We start from the raw sequence: 23384 nt of genomic DNA on the forward strand, positions 1-23384 counted from the left end.
GAGGATGGCGGGAGGGCAGAACAAGATGGGGAGGGGCATTTTTGGGTGGGGTGGGAGGCAGATCAGGCCCAGGAGAGAATTGGGATTTTTGGCAACAGCCTGCACTGTATCCTAACCCCCACTCCTGGGTCCTGTAGCCTTACATGGGCTGCTTGGATTTGCATCAGCGGTTTTGCTGTTGCAGATCCGAGTAGCCCCATAGGAGTGGCTGGGGCTCGATGTCGGGTGAGGGAAAGTGAGCTCCTAACTTGTGCTGGATACAATGCAGGTCGCTTGGCCTGCCTGTTCCAGCGCAGCTTAGGATTGGGCTGACCAGTGCTTTTTCCAAGTTGTGTTCTGTCACTAATCTGCCATTAAGTGCATCAATTTTTTTTTGATAATGCCTGTCCATCTTCACTCAACTTCCCTAATGCCATAGCTCAAGCACCCATTTTCACCTGGAGGACAGGGTATCACTGATAAGTTAGAATGGACTTCAGTTGCATAAGTTCATTTGATGTTTCTCTCTAAACCACTTTGTGAACATTTTTTGTGGAGAGCAGTATATAAATATTCTTAATATTAACAAATAGCACATACTGCAATGACTTTTCTTCTAGTTTTTCTTTCTGCAAATGTCAGATTTTATATTCTTACCTTAGAAACTTGTGCTGTAAATAATGGTGGCTGTGATCGCACTTGTAAAGACACCTCAACAGGCGTTCACTGCAGCTGTCCTGTTGGATTTACCCTTCAGGTTGATGGAAAAACATGCAAAGGTAAGGTTTAGACTTTTACGTAGTTTGTGTACTGAAAATGCAATCTTGATGTCTGCAGAGGATGCTTACATAGCATCCCAGTGAAAACCATAGTAATTTGAAACCTTTTAAACAAAAAAGATAATAGTCAGATACAAGGACCACTTCACTGTAATTTGCCTTCAGTCCCTCTAATCACCTCCAATTTGGATATTTTGGAATATGAGTCTGAAGTGAGAAATGCTTTTCAGTCAAGGCATAATATGTTAGTTAATGAGCATTATCTTAACCTGCATTAAGTGATTCTGAGTACATGCTCTTGCTTAAGAACAAGCATGTATTTTGCTGCATTAGACCAAGAGCCACGTAATCAAGCACTCTTTGCAAAAATTCCAGTGATCATCAGGAATTAGATGGCCAACCACAAGCCCATGGTTTATCTTTTTCCAACCATTGGTTGAGTTAGAACATAAAGGAAGAAAATAATTTGTGGCCCGATCCCAACTTGTGCTGGAACAAGTAGGCCGGGGGCCTGCGCTGTATCCAGTGCAAGTTTCAGATTGCTCCTGGAGCAGCCTGAGGCAAGGGGAGGCTTTCCCCCCTTACCCCAGGGAGAGCCACAGCAGCCCAAATGGGAACACTTGGATCTGTGCTACTAAAGAGGTGGCGCAAATCCAAGCAGCCTAGTACTGTCCGTGGTCGCCCGGGAACAGGCCTAGGATCCAGCATAACTGCCGGATTCTTGCCCCGCCTCCCGCTCCCTGGGGAATGCCAGCCATCCGCCCTCCCCCTGCCCCAAAATGCCTCCCTCCCGCCTCCTCCCCACCCTTCCCATGCCCCCCCCAGACCCCTGGGCTGGCTGAGGTCGGCCGACGCAACTCACCTTGTTCCTGGGCCCCACACCCTTATGTTGGTGTGAAAGTGCTTTACGGCACTTTTGCAACAACGTTGGGCTTGTGCAAGGGACTTGCATTGGCCCAAGGGCACCTCTAGATTGCGCCCTTAGTTACTTTGATTTTGTAATTCTTTAAGGATAGCATGTGCTTTAGCATATGTGATGTAACTGTTAGCCCAATCCTAAGGAAGTCTTTTGCTGGCGCAACGACCTCTAGAGCAACAAATCTAGAGTGAGCAGTGCCTGCGGGAAGGCACCATCCCACTTGTGCCATCTTGCCAATGCTGTATCCGAGCCCCTGGCTACCGGTGTAGTCAAGCAAAGTGCCTGGCAGTGCAGGGGCTAGGGAAGGGCATTCTGGAGGTGGAGAGGGGGTGTTTCTGAGTGGAGGAGGGCAGAATGGGGGTGGTACAGTCCCGGGATGGGTGGGATTGGTGGAGGAGGCCTCTGCCATATCCTGTCCTCCCTCCTGGGCCTGGAAGCGGTATACAAGGCCACTTGGATTTGCACCAGCTAAATAACTCTCTTCCCCCTAAATAGTGTCTCTTCCCCTGCAAAACTTAGCTTTGGGACGCTTAGTGCTTCCCCCCAGAACACTACTGCTCACATCATCAGTCCACCTACCCTGTAAGATCATTTAGGAATGCTTTGCTATAGGTTCCACCCTTCTGAATTGTGGTTGGTGATAACCCATAAGAGGGCATTTTGGTGATTGCCCCTGCCCTGTGAGGGGGCCTGCTGCATCTTACTGACTGAAGACTTGCCTCTTTTGATGGACCTTTATTGGACTTTTATCATACTGCCTAGTTTTGTGATTTTAGCTGTCTTGCAATTTAATTTTTTTTTTTTTTGCTATTGTTGTCTTTGTGGTTTGTTTTTAAATTTTGTATATTGGCATTTTATAACTTACTTTCAAAAATAATACTGAGACCCATTAGTACATGGTGCATGAATGTTTATGACAAAGTCCTGCTGCTCTTTTGTTTTAGGATGCAATCCTATCCATACTTACTAGGGAATCCACTCCCTACCATGATCTACCACCTGCATTTGAGCAAACGTGCAGAGCATTGGCCTGTAAGATGTGAATGTGTTTGGTGTTTATCTTATTTATCCTTTTTTTAAAAACAGATATTGATGAGTGTCAGATCAATAATGGCGGATGTAATCACTTTTGTAGAAACACAATTGGAAGCTTTGACTGCATCTGCAAAAAAGGCTTTAAATTATTGACAGATGAAAGATCTTGTCAAGGTATGTGCAGAAGAGAGCAATGCAAAGTAATATATCTTTGGAATGGTCTGGAAAGCTAAACAGTAATGTGTCAGGACTGGCCCAAGAGCTTCCACTGCACACAGTGGGATGGGGTGCAGGGTAAGATGAAAAAGGGAAGAAAAACTGGCAGATTAATGGGAACAAAGGGAAAAAAACTTCATAAGGTTCAAGCTGCAGCAAAATGCCATGGCTGGGAAGTGGGTGTCTGTAGCCTGAACCAGGGGCGGCAGGCAAGGGGTTTAGACAGTCTGAAAGCACTTCACCTGATTGGGATGGGGTAGTTGAACTCTCCCACTGGACACAGGTGCCCTCCACTGATGTCCCAAGCCTCTGAAAGGGGGTCACGAATGGGAGATTCTCTTTGTATTCGAAGTCCTTGATGGCTTAGTTAAGGGAATTTGTTTGGGATGGAAACCTGGGGCTGATATTAAGTCTCTGGCAAATGGGTGAAAAACAAACTAAAACATATTTACCACACTGGCTGCACCAAGGACCAAGGTTCCATGTTCTGCAAGTCTTGAGAGCATTGTGTTGTAGGGGCTGCAGCAGCAAGGGACCTGACCGCAAGAGCTTTCCTAAGGTTTCACAGATGGAAAGAGGGCTACAAAGCAAGCCTTTGCAAGCAGTTTGGTAGTAGCCTTAATTACAATGAGAAGAGGGCAAGAGCTTTTCCAGAGAGAAGAGTGCTTGGAGAGAAAGGACTCTGAAGAGTTAGCTTGCCAGCCCATGATGACTCAGTAGCATCAGTTGCACTTTGGGAGACAGAGAAAAGCAAGAAAGGAAAGGGGCTGCAGAGGGTTTCTGGAATTCTCAAGGCCATTAATTTCAATGGGAGAGATTTAAGGTTGAACAGTGCTCTAATTTACACATTGAGATTAAGAATTATTGGCAAGATAACATGATATCCCTTCCCCTTAAGGCATCATGGTTAACAAGTAGTACTAGTCTGTTCATTTGGCAAGTGCAATTCCTAGACAACCATCTGATAATAATGGTGAGTTTCAGAAAGTGAAACTGATCACCAAGAGAAACTTCATTCCACTATGGTTGTTTATCATTTTTTTTAAGATCTCAATGCTAATATTTACATGTGCTGACTTGCAGAGGAAATATAGCATTCAAGTGACTGTATTCCATGGATACATTTTTTTTTAAGGATTTAAATCTCTCTTTCCCTGTAATCTGTTATTCAACTGTGTTCTTACTGGAACCAATGGTAATTTTGTACATGATTTAATGATGTTTGCCTTAGTTCAAACCTATTTTTAAAGAAATCTAATGTTTTATATTTTGTAGTCATTGTTAGGTTTCTAGAACTATTTTTAACTTTCAAAAAACCTCAAATATCACATATGCACATTGGAATGATTTTGTCCATCCACCGCCTTCCCACTGCTCCTTTCAATCCTTGGTTTCAATTCTTGGTTTCCCATTCATCTTTGCGGTGTATATTGCAAGTCCTTTGGGTTGGGCTTAGATGAGGGTGTGATTTCTAGCACAAAGTTGAACTGAAATATTAGGCGGTAGCTGTGGTAAGTAGCAACAAAATTAGGGATTATAAAAGGATGTTTGTATGCACAGAAGTGTTCGCTCAATGTTGTTGCACACAATTGAACGGAATCCTCACTAGGTTTGCGTGCGTGCAACACATTCCACAATATATCACTGATGGGCTTACGTTTTCACTTCATTGTTAAGAATATATTCTGCATTTGCTTGTGTCACCACACGTTGAATAGTGTGAGATGCTGCCTTACTTCTGTATGCACTCTTTAGGATTCAATCCTGTGCTTTTTGGGGTCAAGCTGGATATTGTGCATGGAAGAATGTAATACTCTGATTCTCTGTTGAAATGGGGAAAAATCACTTCTATGGTAGTGCTTAAGATGGGGGAATTGGCATAGGGTGCTGAACCCTTTCCCTGCCTTTTGTTTTCCCTCTCCAAAGTCACTTCCAAGACTTTAATACAAAACTGCAAGTGCTGTTGCAGCCTGAATTTGAGTTCTCAGTCTGTCAGCAAGAAATAAGAGAAAAACACTGAATATAGCTTTAGAAACATTAATGTTTCTGTGAACAGAAACTTCCTCTGAGAGCAGAAGTGTTCTGATTGTACGGAGGTCCCTTCCACGCATTCCAGGATCCTTTGCACAAGCGGAGTGCTTCTTCCATTCTTGGAGGGAGCTTGTGTTCACTGAAAGTGCTTCTGTTCATGGAAGTGCACCCAGTGATTCCCATTAACTTAGTCTTTTCTTCTCATATGTCTTATTTTCTACTGTCTGAGAAAACCGCCGCAATTCATTTTCCAAGTCCTTGGAATCAAAATGCTGTTTTATATGAGCCTTGCTTCCTCCGTTGTTGCAACTTCGTGGTGTAAGTGACTTTTTAAAGCCTGGCTTAGCCTTTACCTTTTGTGTGGTTATCCTATTCATAAGTGTCTCTACAACTTGAGGTGAAATAATAAAATATCTCTTTAAAAATTGCAGACATTGACGAATGTTCATTTGAAAGGACATGTGACCACAGGTGCATCAATAATCCAGGCAGTTTTGAGTGCACTTGCAACAAAGGATATTCTCTCTATGGCGTCACGCATTGTGGAGGTGAGTGTGTGTGTGTGTCTGCATGAATGTCTATGCATGTGTATTGCTTGGCATGTTAATTGGGTGCTCCTTCTTTGCTTGATACCATCAACAGGAAATATGGTTTTTAAAACTCAGTGCTTCTGCAAAAGATGACAGAAGCAAGTTTGAAGTAGTCTTCTGACTGTGTATCAGCATTACTTTTTCCTTAAGCAACTTTCCATTCTCACTGTTATTGGAAAGCAACTGTGTTTGTTAGAACAAACAGTTGCATTCCACACTTGGGTACTAAGAACTAGGTTTTGCAAATCACCTGCCTGCAAAATGCCCATTAATTGCAGTACTGTGTGCAGTTACTGCCTTCAGCGCTAGGCCCGTCTTTGGAAAGCTTTCAGCAAGCTGATTGTTTACCATACTTCTGAGTTTTCCAACTCAAAAATGTAGACATGTGTGTAAAGATGAGGTAGATCAATTACTGTCTATTGTAGTTGTAAAAATAGGGGATACACCCTATGTCAGGAATGTCAAACATAAGGCCCATGGGCCAAATGTGGCCCTAAGAAACCATTTATCTGGCCCGTTATAACTGGGTTCTTCCAACATGATAATTTGGCTCTCTCATGTCTTGAAAATATGAACAGGATTTGCACATTTTCTCTTCTGTCATTTGCAGTTAACAAGTTTCTATGTGAGAATAAAGTGCTTATTTCTGGCCATTATCTGCTTAATGATGTCACTTCTTGCTTAATGATGTTACTTCTGGCCTTCAGCAGGCAGCACAAATGCTAACTTGCCCTCTGTTTGAAATGAGTTTTATACCCCTGCCCTGTGTGGTAGTCAGGAGCCTGGCTATGTGGATGCTAGGTACATTATTTAGGCAAAAAGACCCAGCCCCTGATCTGGAGCTGTATGTTTGTGAGTCTGATCCACTTCAGTGAATGAAGGAGCAGACAGCCAGACTGTTTGCTGACCAGTAATGGGGGTTTCATTGTACATACTGATCTGACCTCTCCACATCAGTTTCTCCAATCAATTTAAGAGAGAGAACCAACTGTACGAACGTTTTGCATGTTCTCAAGCACATTCCCGCAATTTTTAATGAGAGGTGAGTTTTCAAGATTCTGAAGTTGGTGTACAGGAATCGATAATGTACAGTGGTCTGGGCTTGAAATCAGCTTACTTCTGGGTAAACTTCATTAGGTGTTGATTAGGATACCAGGCTTCAGAACGAAGCTCACTTCACCCCAAGTTCTGTTGAAGTCTGTGGAGCTTGTTTCCAACTTAATGCTCGCTCTGACAGTGATAAAAATGTCAACTTTCCTGTACAGGTCATTTCTTGTTATCCAGTTTGGCATCCACTGATTTAACTTACCACTGATACTTGGGTCCATCTTTAAATGCCTTGTAACAAGGGAAAAAAGGGCCAAAATCCCATTTTTCTACCTTCTCAGTGTTAAACTGCACTGGCTGCAAGCTTCTTGGTGTTAAAGATAGCTTTGAATAGGTCCTATACTGTATTCAGCCACTAGACGGGAGGAATAATCTAATAATTCCATTAGATTCAACTATTTACCCCTTCTGGTGGTGAATGCAGTATAGCATCTATACCAATGCATTCTGGAATGACAGTGGAGGAGCAAGAAACCTGGAAGTAGGTCTTTAAAACTATTTTCCAATGATTTGGTATCCACATTTTTTTTTAATCCACTGAAGTTCTGGAACAGACCCCTGGTGGATAATGAGGTACGACTTGTATGGTATACGCAAATGATGCATGAATCCAGTGCAGTTCTGTGCTAACCAGAGTCAGAATGGTGCCATTTTTTTTTCTGAAAAAATTTTCTCCCCACATTCATCTTCTTTAGATATCAATGAATGTAGCATCAACAATGGAGCCTGCCAGCATACCTGCATAAACACATTGGGGGGTTATGAATGCCACTGTAATGCTGGCTACAAACTACACTGGAACAAAAAGGACTGTGTTGGTAAGATTCAGAACTGAAAACAGTTTTTTTGCAGCTTTGGTTTGCTTGAAAGGTTTGCACCTCTAAATGCTGACAACGCAGATCCATTGAACAGAGCAGCATGAATATCAAACCCCCCCCCCCAATCATGGCTGGAGAGTTTTAAAAGAGCTGAAAATGCTTTGAGAGAAGTTGTGCTTCCTGTGAGGTTTACATGTACTGCTTTTGTCCCACCGTTGCTTTTGGTCAACCATGTTTCTGTAACAAAACAAAACCTTTAGAAACTGTTCACTTGTAGTGACAGCGGAATAAGCAACAATACCCCTTCTGAACTGCTTTCAGTTCTCTGAAAAAGCTATTGTATGTCTGCCGCCTATTAGTCCTTTGCTTCTAATTGGCCATATATTATTGAGCCTGGTAAAAACAAATAAACAAAAAAGAAAAACAGGAGATACTTTCAGGTCTTTGATGCTTTCTTTTCTGCGCTTTTAATCTAGGCCTTTTGTGGTTGCCTGAATGGGGGGGGGGGGAACCGCAGGGTTTTCTGTTGAAAGGAAAATGATATCCTGGGTTTTGTGCCTTCTCCAAATTAGTTTTAGTAGGTACACATACTGTAGATATTGATGTGATGTGTGTAGCTGCATGTTTCCATTTTAGAGCTGCACCTTCCATTGGTTTTCTTCTCCTATGAGTGTGTGTATTTTGCTCTGTAGAAAGATCTTTGCCTGTTGTTGTTTCACCGAAAATATCTCTGCGTTGCATTAAGACTGGCGGAAGCGATCGGTGCTTTTTAATCTGCCCTTCAGACATCCACTTTATCTCTGGTAAGTAATGCAGAGATTGTGAGTGACTGTCTTGTTATTAATCCTACCTGAAGAATATGAGAATAGTAACTGAGTAACTCCTCAGCATCTCAAATGCCTATGAAATTCAAATGAATTTATACCCGTTCATTGTGTTCATTTCATACTGATTTCCCTTTTCTTAAACTGGCTTGTAGTAACCAGTGAAATGTAAGGTTTAGCACTGCCATGCATAGAAATCATAGTTTAGAAGAGACCTACAAGATCATTACGTCCATCCCCTTTCCATAGCAGTCCATAGCTACAGCATCCCTGATGCTTTCTATCCAGCTTCTGCTTAAAGATTTCCAACAATGGAAAATGCAACATATTAATAAAATTGTTACAAGACAAAAATGGGAGGATGGATGACTAGTTCACAAGTAGTGCATAATTGGCACAAAAATAAACTGATTGCAGAATGGAGGACTTTTTGAAAGACTGCAGTGGAACTTGCCACAGTAAAGACATTCCTTTCTTTGGCTTTTGTGTCTGCAAAGTGCCAGCCAGTAGAACTTTCTTAATTGTGACTTGTTGGTGAATCTGAGGCTGCCTCCACTTGGAGATAAGACCATCCTCTGCTTACAGCCATGGATTCGACTCCCCCTTGGCAGACAAAATGGGTTATGTCCTGCTTCATTTGGGGATTGCTAGTTTAAACATACTCGGTTTGAGTCGTCATCCTTGTGCTCTTTTTATGGAACAGTTGCATTTAGTGTTGCCCACATATACAAAGGGGTGAACTTTGAGGGCTGTGCCTAACCCTTTGCTAGTTGGAGCATGCTCTGCTGTTTCAGGCAATCATGATTCTGGCAGGGAGGTAATGGGTGGCAATTTATTTTCCCTCCAAGATTGTGTTTGTCATATTCAATAAGTATAGAAGGGAATGGAGATGTATGTTACCTGTTGGATGATACAGATATATCTCCAACCAAGGCCTTCCACTCTATGTGCTTAACAATGTCTTCTCATTATGGGAGACTGCATTTATGGGCTAATCAAGACTGAATCAAGACATGACTGCAGTACTCATGGTAATCTAAGGAGGATAGGTATAATTGTGATTTTCTTCTCTGGTGGTCACAAGTTCACTTCTTTAGAGTATATATCTGCTGTGCCTGGAAGGCCAGGAGTGTTTTGTATCATCTCTGATTAGTGTCTAAATGTTAGATAGATAAATGTGGAATTCAAACTTAGTGATTATCATCTCTGTTTTGTAATTACAAAAGATTATTGGAAAATATGAGAATGAGCTTTCAGGAGTATATTTCATCAGTGCTCTAGCTTATATTTCTGTTTTATTGTATAGCTTTATGATCTGTCTCTTAGGCCTGGAAGATTCCTACACTATAAAATGTGGCAGCCCTTCTCCACTTAAGAAGAAAAAACACAATACAAATGAGTCAACTATCATAGGTAATTATCTGATATACATGTTGCAAAGTTGGGTTCAGGGTTAGATGTTTTTAGCACTGTTATCTGATTAAAGAAGTCTGAGTGACTGTGTGAACTTTTACTTATTAATCGACATAAACTTTCATATGAATAAAACTTTGCTTTTTATACATGTATCACAGCTGGCAGAATTTTAGAGGCATTCCCTCTTATGTAAGAAAAATAGAGAAATGCCTTTTCTCAGGTGATATCTGCCACACACCGCTTTTTAAGTACTTTTATTGAAACATTTTTAGCACAAAAATAATCTGTTTGCTTATGACTTGAGGGCACCATTTTAACCAATTCAAAGATGTTTAATTGACTAATGGCCCAATCCTAAACTCTGTCAGCAAAAACTGCTTTACAGCCATTGCAACTGTGACTAGGCCAGTGTGTGGTGCCTGGCCATTGCCACAAGCAGCAAATGTCTGGATCTGTGCAAAGATGGATGCCAAACATCTGCCTGTGCAGGTAACCCAGTGCAGGAAGTTGTGGGAGGAGGTTGAATGGGATGGGGGGAGCAGAACAGGGCAGTGATGTGGCTGGGGAGGGCAGATTGGGCCTGGGAGGAGGTGGGCTTGGCAGCTAGTGTGCACGCTAAATTCCGACCCCACCCCCCGGCCTGAACTGCCTTCCTATGTCAATGCAGAACTGCACCAGCAATCAAACTGGCGCAGGTCCAAGGTCGCTACTGGGGAACATACCCCGGGACAAGGTTCCCTTACCCCAAATAGTCCCCTCGTGGCTAAAAATCCCCCCACAGAATACAGCAGAAGCTGTGCCGGTGCCACTGCATCACCATGCAGGGATTTAGTTAGGATTGGGTTGTAAATGTCACAGCTCTAGTGATTTGTGTGTATGTTTTGTTTTAGAAACCATTTCTGTGGCATGTATTGGGTAGTTAGGTACCTGTTCATTAGGCAGTCAAACTGGGCACTGTTATGGCCATAGCTCAGTGAAAGAAAACATGCTCTTGGAGGGAAGGTCCTAGGTTCAGCCACAAGCATCTCATGTTAATCTCATGTTAAATGTTCAACAATGTTAGGGAAAAATGGCGAATTGTTACATTTCATAGTGCTAGTCTAAATGGACCGTTGGTGTGATTCTCAGCCCCTTTTGAGAACAGAGTGTAGTTTGCATTTAGAATTTAAATGAATGAGAGATTCTGCTGTCCAGTTTAAAGAGAGTTCATATCACTGGACCATATGACTCAGTTATAGATTGGCTTGCTGCTTTCCTTCCATTTTATTATCTCTCTCTTGAGTGCAGGGAAACAAATTGTTGCATTAAAAAAATGAATGATACATGTTTTATTTGAAAGTTATCTGAATTACTTACTTAGGAAAATAGGAAGCTGTGTTATTCTGAATCACATTATTACTTCATGTGGCTCAGCACACTTCCCAGCAGCCATCTATATTTTCCCTTCCTTATTTAGAGATTGAAGAAGGAATCTTCTGTATGCAAATTCTGTGCTCTAGCCACTGATCCATGACGCTTTTTCTTGCAAGATGTTAGTGAATGTTTTCATTGCTCTTCTTTTGGAAAGTAAAAATTTCACTGTTTTTTTTTTCCTGAAGATCTCTCCACCATTAGGACAAGTGTGACTTTTAAATTTAATGAAGGAAAATGTAACTTGAAAAAAACTAAGATGTTTCAAGACGCTCTTCACCTTATAATACCAGGTATAGATAACTATGTTCGATTGACACTGGTTAATGCTGTAGATCATGAAGTCCTCTAAGCTTATATGAATATGGTGGGATACCCAACTTTTTTTCCAAAAGACCTTGGTACTGTGTGGTCAATGATCATGCACCATGAGCAGGTGATTGATCCAAATTGGATCATCTGCTTCCATGCAACCCTTTTATCCAACTAAATGGGATATAGGGGAGATCCAGGCTCCTTTTCTATAGTGCTGCTTACAGTATGCTAATGTCACCTTCCCCTAATTGCCCCTTGTCAGAAAGAACCATCTAGTATAGCTGCTTGCAGTTTGTTAGCATCTGGAATTAATTGTGTAGTTATATAATCATTTTCTTAGCAACAGTTGCCAAGCTTAAGTAAACACTCGATAATATAGATGGCCAAGCTCTTGCTACTTTTAATTTTGTTCACCCAGAGAAACATAATGGAATAATGGAGAATTTCTACTATGTAAACCTAACATGTGGTTCTGGGAAGAGAACTCTTGGAGACCTCGGCAGATTGAAGGCAGCTAGAGAAATGTTTATATCTGTGGATTTTGAACTTGAAACAAACCAAAAGGAGGTGACAGGTTGGTTGGAAAAAAACCCAAAGTTGAAAGGTTTCATCTCAGAGGCAGCTTTTTGCAGTTTCACCCTCTATTTCTCTATCTTTCACTTTTAACTTTATTCCAAGGGGGTGGGGGAAAGTATCTCCTGTTTTGAAGCTTTAATGTCCCTTTCTCCTAAGTTCAGGAAGCTAACTTAGGCTAAAAGTTTGCCTTCTGTATTATTGTGAATAAGAATCTTGAAAACTTTAACAAAATATTTATTGCCGTAGTGAATGCAGTCTGTATTGCTAATGCAATAAGTGCTCTTTTGAATCTGTTGTTGTTGCCTGTTAGTGCGTTATGCCCCTGATTGCCATTTACCTTTCTAGACACATGCAATTTGGGTTGTGTACGTAAAAGGACTGAGAAGAGACTTCGTAAAGCAATTAGAACCCTGCGAAAGGTGATCAACAAAGAGCAATTTCATATTCGCCTTTCTGGTATAGATCATGATGTGACCAGAAAATCTCCCAGGGTAATGGATACACAGGAGCTCTGTATCCTGGGCCAAAGGCATGTGGATAACCGATGTGGTAAGCGCACCAGTGTTTTTAATATATTGATTTTGATGTAGATAACTCCAGCTTTTCTGTTCTGTAATGTATGCCCAACACATCAGATTTCCTAGCAACATCAGAGAACCTGTGTGGCCATACACTGAAAATTTTACTAGTCTGGTCACAGGATGGATTTCCCCATCTTGCTACGAAAACATGTTTGATGGTAAGGTTGGAAATCTCATGTTGACTGTCATCTTTGGGTACAGTCTGTTGTGTCTTTATTATCTTCCATATTCATTGTTGTCCACTGTTTTAGATGCCATGGGTGTTTTTTAAATACCTTCTGTAATTATGCTGTGTTCGCTTGTGTGAATTCATCAGATTTTTATCTAGTGGTTCTGTAGCACTTTTGTATACAAAATTATTTTAATGTTTTGTATTCGTTTGTAACTCAGTAACATAGCAAGTGCAAAAGATATCTTATTTAGAAATCTTATGAGGGCCACCAAAACAAGTCTTGCAGGCCACATGCAGCCCATAAGCTGCAGGTTGGGCCATCCCAATTTATGCTATTCATGGCATATGTATTTGCTGTGTGTAGACTACAGCTGCATTTGTTATGGGAATGAGCCATGTGTCTGTGCATTTCTTCCTTTCTTTTCTTGTCCTCTCTTCCCCCCATTTACATTGCTTAATGTATTATTTTCTGTTTTGATCAAACCATATTTTTTCACATACAAGGAGAGGCAAACCAGGGTTTGAACCTGGTTTGCAATTCTGGCTTGTGGGCAAATTATGGTTTGATTAAATTCTAGTGTTTGATATAGCAGCAAACCATGGCTTGATTATAACAGGCAGTAATGTAACAAGCTGCATGTGCCAAGGAAGGAGGAAAGTAGGGAAAGTGTGAATCAAGACTCATTTTTGGTCCTTCAAGGTTTGGAGGATTATCTGAATGCAGACAATATGTGTCCTGATAAACTCTGTAAAATGAGGAGGCACACTTAGGTGCAATCATATAGGGGTATGTGGTGGACACACGAGTTTCCTGGTGCTTATCCTCTATATAGACTTATCCTTTCTTGATAGTGTTCACTGCGGTGAGTATGTTCACTGTTATGTAGTATGAGAATCACACATACTTTTGCCTGGCTTTTAGTATTCACTAAACGATGGTGGTTCTTTGGGTTTCTTTTCTCTCTCTCTCTCTCTCTCTTTTGTTCTTGTTCTGGATGTTGCAAGAGTGATATTTTTAATTATTGTTTTTTAAGTATGTTATTTGTTTTAATTTTAATCTGCATAAACAGCCTTGATTTTGTGCTGAATTTTAAGATGGGACACAGTTTTAAATAAATAAGTTGTCCCTCCAATATAGCTGTAAGCAAAGGGAAGCAGTATTTTGCTAATCAAATGAATTATTTTACAGTATGGCTCTGATAGTAGGTTTCTAAAAAGAAAAAAAAAGAAGTAAAATTGCTTCAGAAAAAAAACAAAGTTGAATGTTATTGGTTACATTGTTACAGAGGTTATTCCCTATGTCCCTATGCAAGTTTCTTTTCCTTTTAATTCAAATACCGTGAAAGAAAAAAGTACATTTTCCAACCCAAAGATAAATAACTATCTAGCCTGCTGACCTGCTGCTTCAGGCATAATAGATTTAAGACCTAGGTTCTAATGTGCATAATTTCTCAATAGGACCACATCCAGTGAACCAGTTAAAAACCCAAACAAAAAGATCCTAAAACAATACATGGAACTGCTTAGAAATAAGTTTCCATCAGTTTTTTGTGCTTTTTCTTATGAAGTCAGGGCATGACTCTTAAGGGAATAGTTAGTTGTGGATCACAACCTCTTTTATGAGGTTCACCTCTTTAGATACTGAGACACTATAGTGTTTGTCCATGACTTTAAATACTCAGAGGATAAAAAGTGTTGAATAGAGGGAAAGAGCCTTTAAATGTCTTTATAACTACTAATCCTTGCTCCCTTTGGGTGCCTCTTTCCTCTTTCTTTTGCATCAGAATAGCTTTCCCTTTTTTTTCCAAACAGCTGCCTGAGACTTAAGAATAGGATTTTAATGGTCATTGAAGGCAAACAAAGACTGTGGTTATAGGGATGAAGGCTGCTGAAGGCAATTGGTTCTTCAGGTTGTTGGAGAAATGAAAACAACAACAACAATAAGCAAAAAGGCTTGCTGGAAATAATGGCACTACATCAAGGATTCAAGTCTTTGGTCTGTGTTTTCAAAACAGGCACTCCTTATTCACTATGGCACATCTTGTGTTTTGTGCTAAAAGACTAATGACCTGTTTAGCTTCATTTAAACCAATATTTGTACAGAAAAAGTTGAGGCCAGACATTTTTATTGAGGGTTTCTCTGTACTGAAGGATCAGTTGCGTCTCCCTTGCTTGTATGAAATAGTGTCTTAAAACAGTACATGCTCACATAACCATTGATTTTAGGGGAAACTGTTTATAATATAAAGCATATCTTTCTACAAGCAAGTGTTGATCTGAAATATTTCTGAAAAAAAATGGGTCATTTGTAGCATATCCAGTCTAATGGGCTGTACTTAAGGGACAGTACAGCTGAATGAGGAGATGGGCAGGAGTATCTTTGAAAATATCTATAGCAGTAGTTCCACCAAACTGGTGGGTCATGACCCACCAGGGGAACCAGAAGAGGGGCCACTCCCCCTTAAGGGAAGTGGCCCAGAAATAAGTGCCCTGACAGCACTGCAATTGCACTGCTGCCAGGAGCAGGGAACTTGTTTACTTACCTGAGGGGTTGCACTGGCCTCTGGCAGGGTGCGGGAAGCTCGAAGCCCCCACTACAGGCCTCCCTGCTGCTGTAAATACCTCTGATCAGTGATGGGAGCTATTTGCAATAGCGCGAAAGCCCACAGCTAAAGCTGTTTCCCAACTAAATTCTGTATATGAGCAGTGTGTGTGTGTGTGTGTGTTTTAAAATTTTTTTCAGTTTTGTAGTCAGTGTGCAAAAGACCAAGCAGTTGTGGTTGCAGTGATAAAGATAGGCAACAATCTACGTAGAGAACTTTTAAGTCCCACTGACTTTGTTGGGACAGAATTGCCAGCCAATTCTGTGTATACTGTATTTATTTGGAAATAAGTTCCACAGAGTTAAGTGGTATTTACCCCTAAGTAAATGCCAATGGGATTGCACTTTAAGTGTGTACTTTAACTCTTGTACTGAAGTCAATAGGTAGTGCCTGGCTGATGTGATTGCATTTGGAACACTTCATACACACATATGACCTTAAGATGCTTCCTGTGGGGTTCAGTGTGTGTTTTATTATATTGCTGTAATATACTTTTGAGCATCATCATTTTTCACTGAACTATTGAGTAATGGAATTGAATATATGATACTGCCATGTACTGAGAGTCAGTCCATCTAGTCCACTATTATCTGATATGCCTAGTAGCAGTTTTCCAAGGTTTTGGATGGAGGTCTGTCCTGGTCCTGATACCAGAAATCTTTAACATGAGATTTTGGTGGCTAAATTTAGGACCTTCTGAATGCAAAGCAAATGCAACATATGTACTATTGCTGAGCAATTGCAGAGGATGAAGAGACTTAACAATCACTGTTTAGTTTCCCAAAAAGTAGGGCCATCTATCCATCAGCTCTCTACCCAGCAACTTCTGAAAAATAGAGAGCAGATAAACACCATATGCATTTTTGTGGTAGGAATATCTTTCTAGCTATTGGGAAACTGGAAGCCTTCTCCCCATGATCACTGGACAATTTTGACTTGGTAGAACATGTCTTCCAAATACATTATAGCTGTCAACTTGAAAACAAGCGTGAGGAAACATTCTCAAGGGGAATCAAAATGGAACAAAATTCCATGCCTCCCAGTATCCCCTCTCTAGTGGTGGACATTCGTCATGTCTTATAATGGGTATTATCCATGGTCATGCGGTGCTTTGAATTAAGTGAATGATGGGTTTTTATTTTGCCATTAATCGATTGCTAGTGTTGTGATTAATCTTGTGCTTCAGAGCAAAAATAATACATCTCTAACTGTAAGGAGAAAACAAACTCACAAAGCTAAATGCTTCCACTTTGAAGATTTTCTCCCACCTGATAGAAGACATTCACTGATTTGGTTTGACTGACTTTTTTGTCCTCTGCTGATAGCTAGCTGTAGTGTTGGGACATATTATGATGGAGAGCAAGAAGGTTGCATTTTGTGTCCTAATGGAACCTACCAAGACACTGAAGGTCAAATAACTTGTGAGCCTTGTCCAAGTCCTCAGAATCCTGGAAACCAAAAAACTGCTGGAGCTCGCAATGTAGCTGAATGTGGAGGTAAGGATATTGCACCCTTTAGAGCCACAAAAAGATGAAAAGTGGTGTTGCCTCCCCCTGATTCTTACATTTTCAAAGCACCCACTGGCACAACTTTGGGAACCTCAGCAGGCCAACAGTCAGCTGAATTATCAAAAGAATTCCCTTCATATTTCTCTGTCATTGGAGCAGGTAGTAATATGCATGTGGTTGCAGGGATAGATATATTCTAATGCTCACTCAAGCACAAGGGAACAAGCTGATCTAATTTCTCTAGAGTGCTGTTCCACAATGTTAGCCTAGAGAGAGATAAGGTTCTGCACTTCCAGCACAGTTGTCATTCTTGTCCCAAGGCTGTTCTTGTCATTAGTCAGTTTAATGTTAGATTTTTGTTGCAGGTTAAAGGAAAGTTGAATTAAAGCAAAAATTAAGAACATCTTAGGAACCAAGGAAGTTTTGCTGTGCTGGCCATTACTCAGCAATTTCCAGGAATGTGTATCAGCAGACTTTGCGCTCAGTGGTAGCATGTGTTCAGGGAGTTCCTGTTATTCATTCATGAACGTGCTTTCTAGCTTGCTTAAGAGCCCATCTATTTGACTTACTTCTCTCAAGACAAGTGGAAAGCAAGGTCAAAAACTAAATGTTCTTCATGTAAAAACGCAGGGCCTCTCCACAGCCTTCCAACATTCTGGGGAAGCAGGGGGTCAACTAGTTTTATGTCATTGACCAGAGACAGCTGCTTCCCAGTGTTGTAGTGGCATTGCACTTTAAGCTTTTAAATGGTTGCTTTTGTGCATGGTTTCCCACTATCTGCCCTGAATCTGCTTTGCCATGAGTGCTAGAAGTACTTGAGAGTGAAGCAAAAATTAAGAATGGGTATTTACAAACAGTTACCCTTGAGAAGCAAAAGACTGGTCAGAAAAATGAATGGTCAGAGAAGCAGGAGTTTGATCAGAACATGCTTAAAACTGTTTTTGAATTTCCCACATCTCTACAATGGCATATCAGCTTGAATTAAATGGAATCATTTGTTAATGTGTTCTCGACTCTAGAGCTGAACAAGTACTCATTTAGAAGTTTCTTGTGGTACAGTTTCCTGGGACTGTACCTCTTCAGAATGTAGGTAAAGATTTAATGCTTGAGTGCTCTCCACCCAAAAAATCCCTGTACATAGAAAACTGTTGTGTCTCTGTGTTGACAGCATTAGATCCAAGGGACATGCTTTCTTGAATGATAGAAAAGTTTTATGCAAGCTGAATCTGTGTTGAAATCTGTATTGGAGAAATGTAGTTTGGAAAGACAAGGTAGACAGGGTTGTATTTTTTCACCCCTTTTTTTAAACATAGCTATAGAATCAATGGTATATAAACAGTAAGAACATGGGATTCTATTCCCAAAGTTAAGATGGAGGAGAAGGAATTTTAAATGATCATTATATCATTATATCAACAGTGAAGTGTGTACTTCTGTAAATCCATATTAGGGCACAATCCTAACCAGGTCTACTCAGAAGTAAGTCCTAGTTTGTTCAATGGGGCTTACTCTCAGGAAAGTGGTTAGGATTGCTACCTTTGTCACTTAAAGCCTTCTGAAATTTGCTTAAAGAATATAGAAAAATATTCGGATATAAAAGAAATATAACAATATCTAAATAATTGGAAATTAATATCTAGAACACAGGAAAAATTATTTTTAAGCAATCTGATGAGTTTGGAATTCAAATGGTATCCTGCTTAGGTGTGTGAGGGTGTGGCAACTTAGTGTTAACTAAGTTGCCCCTGGACAGTAAAATAGAAAGCAAGTGGTAAGGTGGGGCCATACTAATATCTCTTGGACTGGCAGGATAGCTTTGGATAAAACATATATTCTCATTAACTGTATTTTGGAGACTTGCAATGACTGCCAAACCCAGAAGTGAGTGGCTGGTGACATCATCGCTTGATGCATGTAGCTTCTCTGCAAATCACTTCTGGATTCTGAGGGGATTGCAGCTCCAGAAACTTTGGGAACTGCTGTGTTAGTGGATATTGTAAAAGTCTGGAAAACTTAACAGTGCATTTTTTAATCCAGCAATTTCACCTCTAGAAAGTGCTCCATATAGGCGATCGAATAGTTCTGATGGATCTATAGAGAATTTTGCTAGATGGGAAAGGATTGCCTTCATGCTAAAAGGGTTGTGGAGAAACAGGCCATTGTTAGCTGTAGTACATAGAATACCTCTTTATAGCTCTTCCAAATACAGGCCTTATGTGAAGGACAATTCCACAGTAATACCTTCTAAAAGCTGCTTCCTATAACACTTTCATTATAGCATCCTTAGTCCTGTTTTTTTTTTTTTACAGTATTATAAAAAAGGTTGAAATTAATAACCTTTCAAAGCTTGACACAGAAAAGTACAGCTGTCTGCACTGTGCTTTCAGCCAATGAGAACCAGATTCTGGCTAGAATATTCTGCAACAATGAGAGTGGTGTGCTAGCTCAGAGACAGCTGTTTAATACCAGGAAGTCCATCAAGAAAGGAAACAGCCTGCAAGGAAGCTCCTCTAAATACTGTAGATACTCCGCCTATAAGGCGAGAAATTTCTGCCAATAAAGCAAGCCTACATTGACATCTTATCTTATCTGCGGGTCACTCAGGGGTCAGGGCTGTGGAGGATCTATCAAGCCTCTGATGCGGTGGCATAGCTGGAGGGGGGTGGAGCACTCAGCCTGGCAGGGAGGTGGGTGAGTGGCCCCTCCCTTCGGAGCCATTCCTGGTGGGGCGGGAATGGAGCCGTATGGCTCCGTTTTGCCCCCCCCAGGAATGGCTGTAAAGGGAGGGGCCGCTCGCCCACATCCCTGCCAGGCTGAGTGCTCTGCCTCCCCTCCAGCTACGCCACCACTCTGATGAACATTTTGAGTGATTGTAGACAACTTTCAGCTTTGTTTACATTTGTCAGAGGTCTTTTGTAGAGCCTTCTGAGCATGCTCCTTAACTCCAAACCCAGGAGTGCCTCTTAAAAAGACAGCGAGCAGTATAAAAAGTTGTCTGGCAGCAACTGAAGCAGGTAATTGTGCTGTGGTAAGCTGTTAATGTTGCTTTGCATTGCTGCTGCATTTGTTTTGGATAGCTTTTACAACTGCAAATGCTCTTCCGCCAGAGGCCTTAGAAAGGCACTGTAGGTTTTAGCAAAAACGAAACTCAGCAGGCCTCAGACTACGTCCCAGGTGTCTCTGGTGGGTGTTCCGGGCATCTGGTTCCTGGGGAGTGTTAAAAGTCTTTGTGTCCCCGATGCCAGATCTCTTAGCTGTGTCACTGATTAGTCCTTCTGCTGTTCCCAAGAATTAGTCACAACCTGGCTCATCTTCCTGAAAATAGCTCTTTCCATCATCTTCCATGCTGCCATACAGGAGGAGTGACAGCAGCAGTGGCCAGTTATACATCAGGCTTGGACCAAATGCACTCGTGAATATAGTATTGTGCATGCATCTATGTTAGTACAGTGTTATAATTACCACCTGTAATGCTTTTATCACAGCACTCTGTTTTCCAAAAATATATCAACAGTGTTAAAAGAGGTATTGAACTGAGGAGCTTGACAACTTTTGCAAGTCAGGTTCTAAATAAATCTGGACCAGAGAGTAGAATTCCAAAGATCTATTAAATCTTGTTTGGATCTGTTTATGAATTGGGTTGTAGGCTCATGCATATAAGCTGGCTTTCTTGCCCCCTCCCCTCAGGAAAGCTCCCCAACAGAAACTACCCCTGATGGTTGGAAGACTCTCAAGAATAGTGTGAGATGCAGCAAGTGGAGCAATTGCTGAAAACCATGTGAAGGCAGCAGTTTCTGCATGGGTTAGAGCAGGAGTGTCCAAACATTTTGGCAGGAGGGCATTTGGCATCATCTCTCTGACACTGTGTTGGGGGCTGGGGAAAAAATAATTAATTTACATTTCAAATTTGAATAAATATACATATATGAATGTATTAGAGATGGAACTTACATGAATGAATGAAGGTCTTGCAATAGCTCAAGGCCTATAAAAGGTCTTGCACAAAGCAAGACCAGGCTTTCCATCACTGCCACTGCTACATCACAGACGTGAAACAGCAAGTAGTGGAGGGAGCTCTCATCCCACAGTTCAGGTGAGAGGTCGAACAGTTGTCCTCACACTGAGAGCAGTTGCATCAGGCCAACATGGGCTCCAGCAAGTCCCCGGAGGGCTAGAGACTCATTGGAGACTGGGGGCTCCCCACGGGCCGGATTGGGAGCCCCCGAGGGCCGCAAGTGGCCCCCGGGCCAGGGTTTGGGCACCCCTGGGTTAGAGCTCAGGGAGCTGCCCTGCTTAAGCACAAGTACTACTTTGGACACAACCAATTATGTACATCAAGTAGTGTATTAAGTATATCAAATCATGAAATATCAAGTAGTGGAGGGAGGAAGAGCTAAGGATAATTCTGAATGAGAATATGTGGCAACTGTTTGGAAAAATGGATTGCCTTTTTCTGCATGTATGCTACTGAGAATCTAACAAAGCTTTTTACTAGAGGTGTTTGTAAATGTTTTTAGTCACAGATTCCATTTTTTCCCCAAGGAGGAAAAGTGCAAAAAGCGTTGTTATGTGTTTTTATTGCAAGGGTACATTTTTATAAATAATAATTGCTTTAAAAGTGTATTAGGTAGGTGATATACATGGTCTAATGTCAGCAGATGCAGCCACAGAATCCAAACCTATCCAACACTGCAGTGCTGATGCAGCCACAATGCAGTCTTGAGGTAAGGGAACAAGTGTTCCCTTACCTTGAGGAGGCCTCCATGGCTGCTCCCCCATCACAGATTGCAGGGCACACATTGTTGTCGCAGCTGTATCGGCACTGGAAAGTTGAGTAGAATTGGGCCCACAGTTTACCCATGCACCCCCCCACCCAGTGCAGTCCATTATTTCTTTTTTATTTTTTCACAGATTTTTTTTTTACAAGAGTGAGAAGTGCAGAAAGCGTTGTTATGTGTGTTTATTTCGTTATCTCCTAAAAATCACACCTCTACTTATTACATTAAGACAGGCCAGAATTTCTACACATGCCTTATAAATAAAATGGCATCCTTTTTTGGATAGATCATAGGCAAAGAAAATGGTTTCAGTGTTAAATATGTGAATAACTAAGATAATGATGATAATTTCTGTGTTTTGATTGTACTTTGTTTTTTATGCTTATATAAGTTTTATAATATATTGGTAAAACAGAAAATTAAGCTCTAGCCTAACTTTCTTCCTTGCTCTTGGACATGCTAGATTGCCACACACACTCACTTTTTATCAGTGCTTAGGTTGCTATTTTCTTTCTCTCTTTGCTGCAGTAATGTCCTGTATTGTATACAGCTCCATACTGTTTCTTTATTCATAAGCCAAGACAGCACTCCCTATTAAACCTAGTTCATTAGCTGTAAACAAAATTCCTCATCCCTGATCATGACTAGTTAATGCCCTGTTAGCTGCTAACTTAAATAACCTGTAATGAAGCCAAGGCCAATTTAACCCCCCTAACAAAAACAGCTATTCAGTAAAGTGATTTATTGGAGCTGTAAACCAAAACTAACACTTTTAACAGCTCTTTAAAAGGACATAACTTCACAGCATAGCCAAACAGCTGCAGCCATAATCCCATGTCTTGCAGAACAGTTTAATCACTTGGCCTGTCATTGCAATCAGTTTGCCGCAAATTTAGAAGACAGATTACTAGGAGATTTATATAAAGAATCATCAGAGAACAGATATATGTACGCAGTCAGTTCCAGTAGGTTAGCTCTGTGTCTATAATATATGCACACCAAAGCAGTTCAGAGCAGATGATATTTAAGGCCCAAGTGATAAGAGCTGGACAATTATTTCTACGTTGTTAGCCTTTGAAGGCTTGGACTGCATCTCAGTTTGTGTCAAAATTGTACCAGTGCGCTGCTCAGTTTTGGTTCTCAAAACAGATGCTGCATTGCATCAGTTGAGTGAGATTGTCACATGAGGCCTGTTGAAGTAAATGAAAGATGATCAGCAGCTGTACTTGGTGGATTGCACAATAACAAATCCATTCAGACAATCCATTCCACAGTGGATGAGATGCTTGTGCACAGAGGGATTCCTTGCACAGCATATCGAGCTCAGTTTTTCCCCCCTTCCTCCTCAACATGGGCACTTACTAGACTGTAAAGGAGAATTTGTTTTTTGCCTGAGCAGGGAGGTTGGGTTGAATGGAAGATGCACACAAGCTTTCTTTTCCTCAAACGGCCTGGTTCGGTGTCTTAAGCAGATGCATTACACCAGAAGGGTTCTGTTCTGCCCTTCCAGAGGATATCCCTTTGTGCATGGGTGCAGTGATCATGGTGGATTGAATTGAATTTGGTTTCTAAAACTTTTCTGAACTGCCATATCAGTTCAGAAACTTGTTTTATAGACTCTAAAAGAAGATGTTTCAACTGTCATGAAACTCCATCTGTGGACCATTGAGGGACAATTTTGAAATGTGTGAAATGAATAAGAGTGAAACAAGGTGGTTAGATTTGGC

The 23384-nt window shown here is 41.1% G+C and overlaps 1 protein-coding gene across 1 annotated transcript in view; it reads left to right on the forward strand.

The window, feature by feature from the left end:
* Positions 1-23384, forward strand: part of SCUBE2 (signal peptide, CUB domain and EGF like domain containing 2) — a 61655-nt gene that overhangs the window by 27324 nt on the left and 10947 nt on the right. Inside the window, exons 8-17 of the mRNA XM_066619274.1 lie at positions 642-758; positions 2764-2886; positions 5391-5507; positions 7352-7474; positions 8167-8277; positions 9625-9711; positions 11313-11417; positions 11858-12013; positions 12361-12564; positions 16697-16867. Of these exons, the coding sequence (XP_066475371.1) occupies positions 642-758; positions 2764-2886; positions 5391-5507; positions 7352-7474; positions 8167-8277; positions 9625-9711; positions 11313-11417; positions 11858-12013; positions 12361-12564; positions 16697-16867 (1314 nt within the window). The remainder of the gene's footprint in view (positions 1-641; positions 759-2763; positions 2887-5390; positions 5508-7351; positions 7475-8166; positions 8278-9624; positions 9712-11312; positions 11418-11857; positions 12014-12360; positions 12565-16696; positions 16868-23384) is intronic.

The sequence above is a fragment of the Tiliqua scincoides genome, chromosome 1 (assembly GCF_035046505.1).
Source record: "Tiliqua scincoides isolate rTilSci1 chromosome 1, rTilSci1.hap2, whole genome shotgun sequence".
Taxonomy (NCBI): Eukaryota; Metazoa; Chordata; class Lepidosauria; order Squamata; family Scincidae; genus Tiliqua; species Tiliqua scincoides.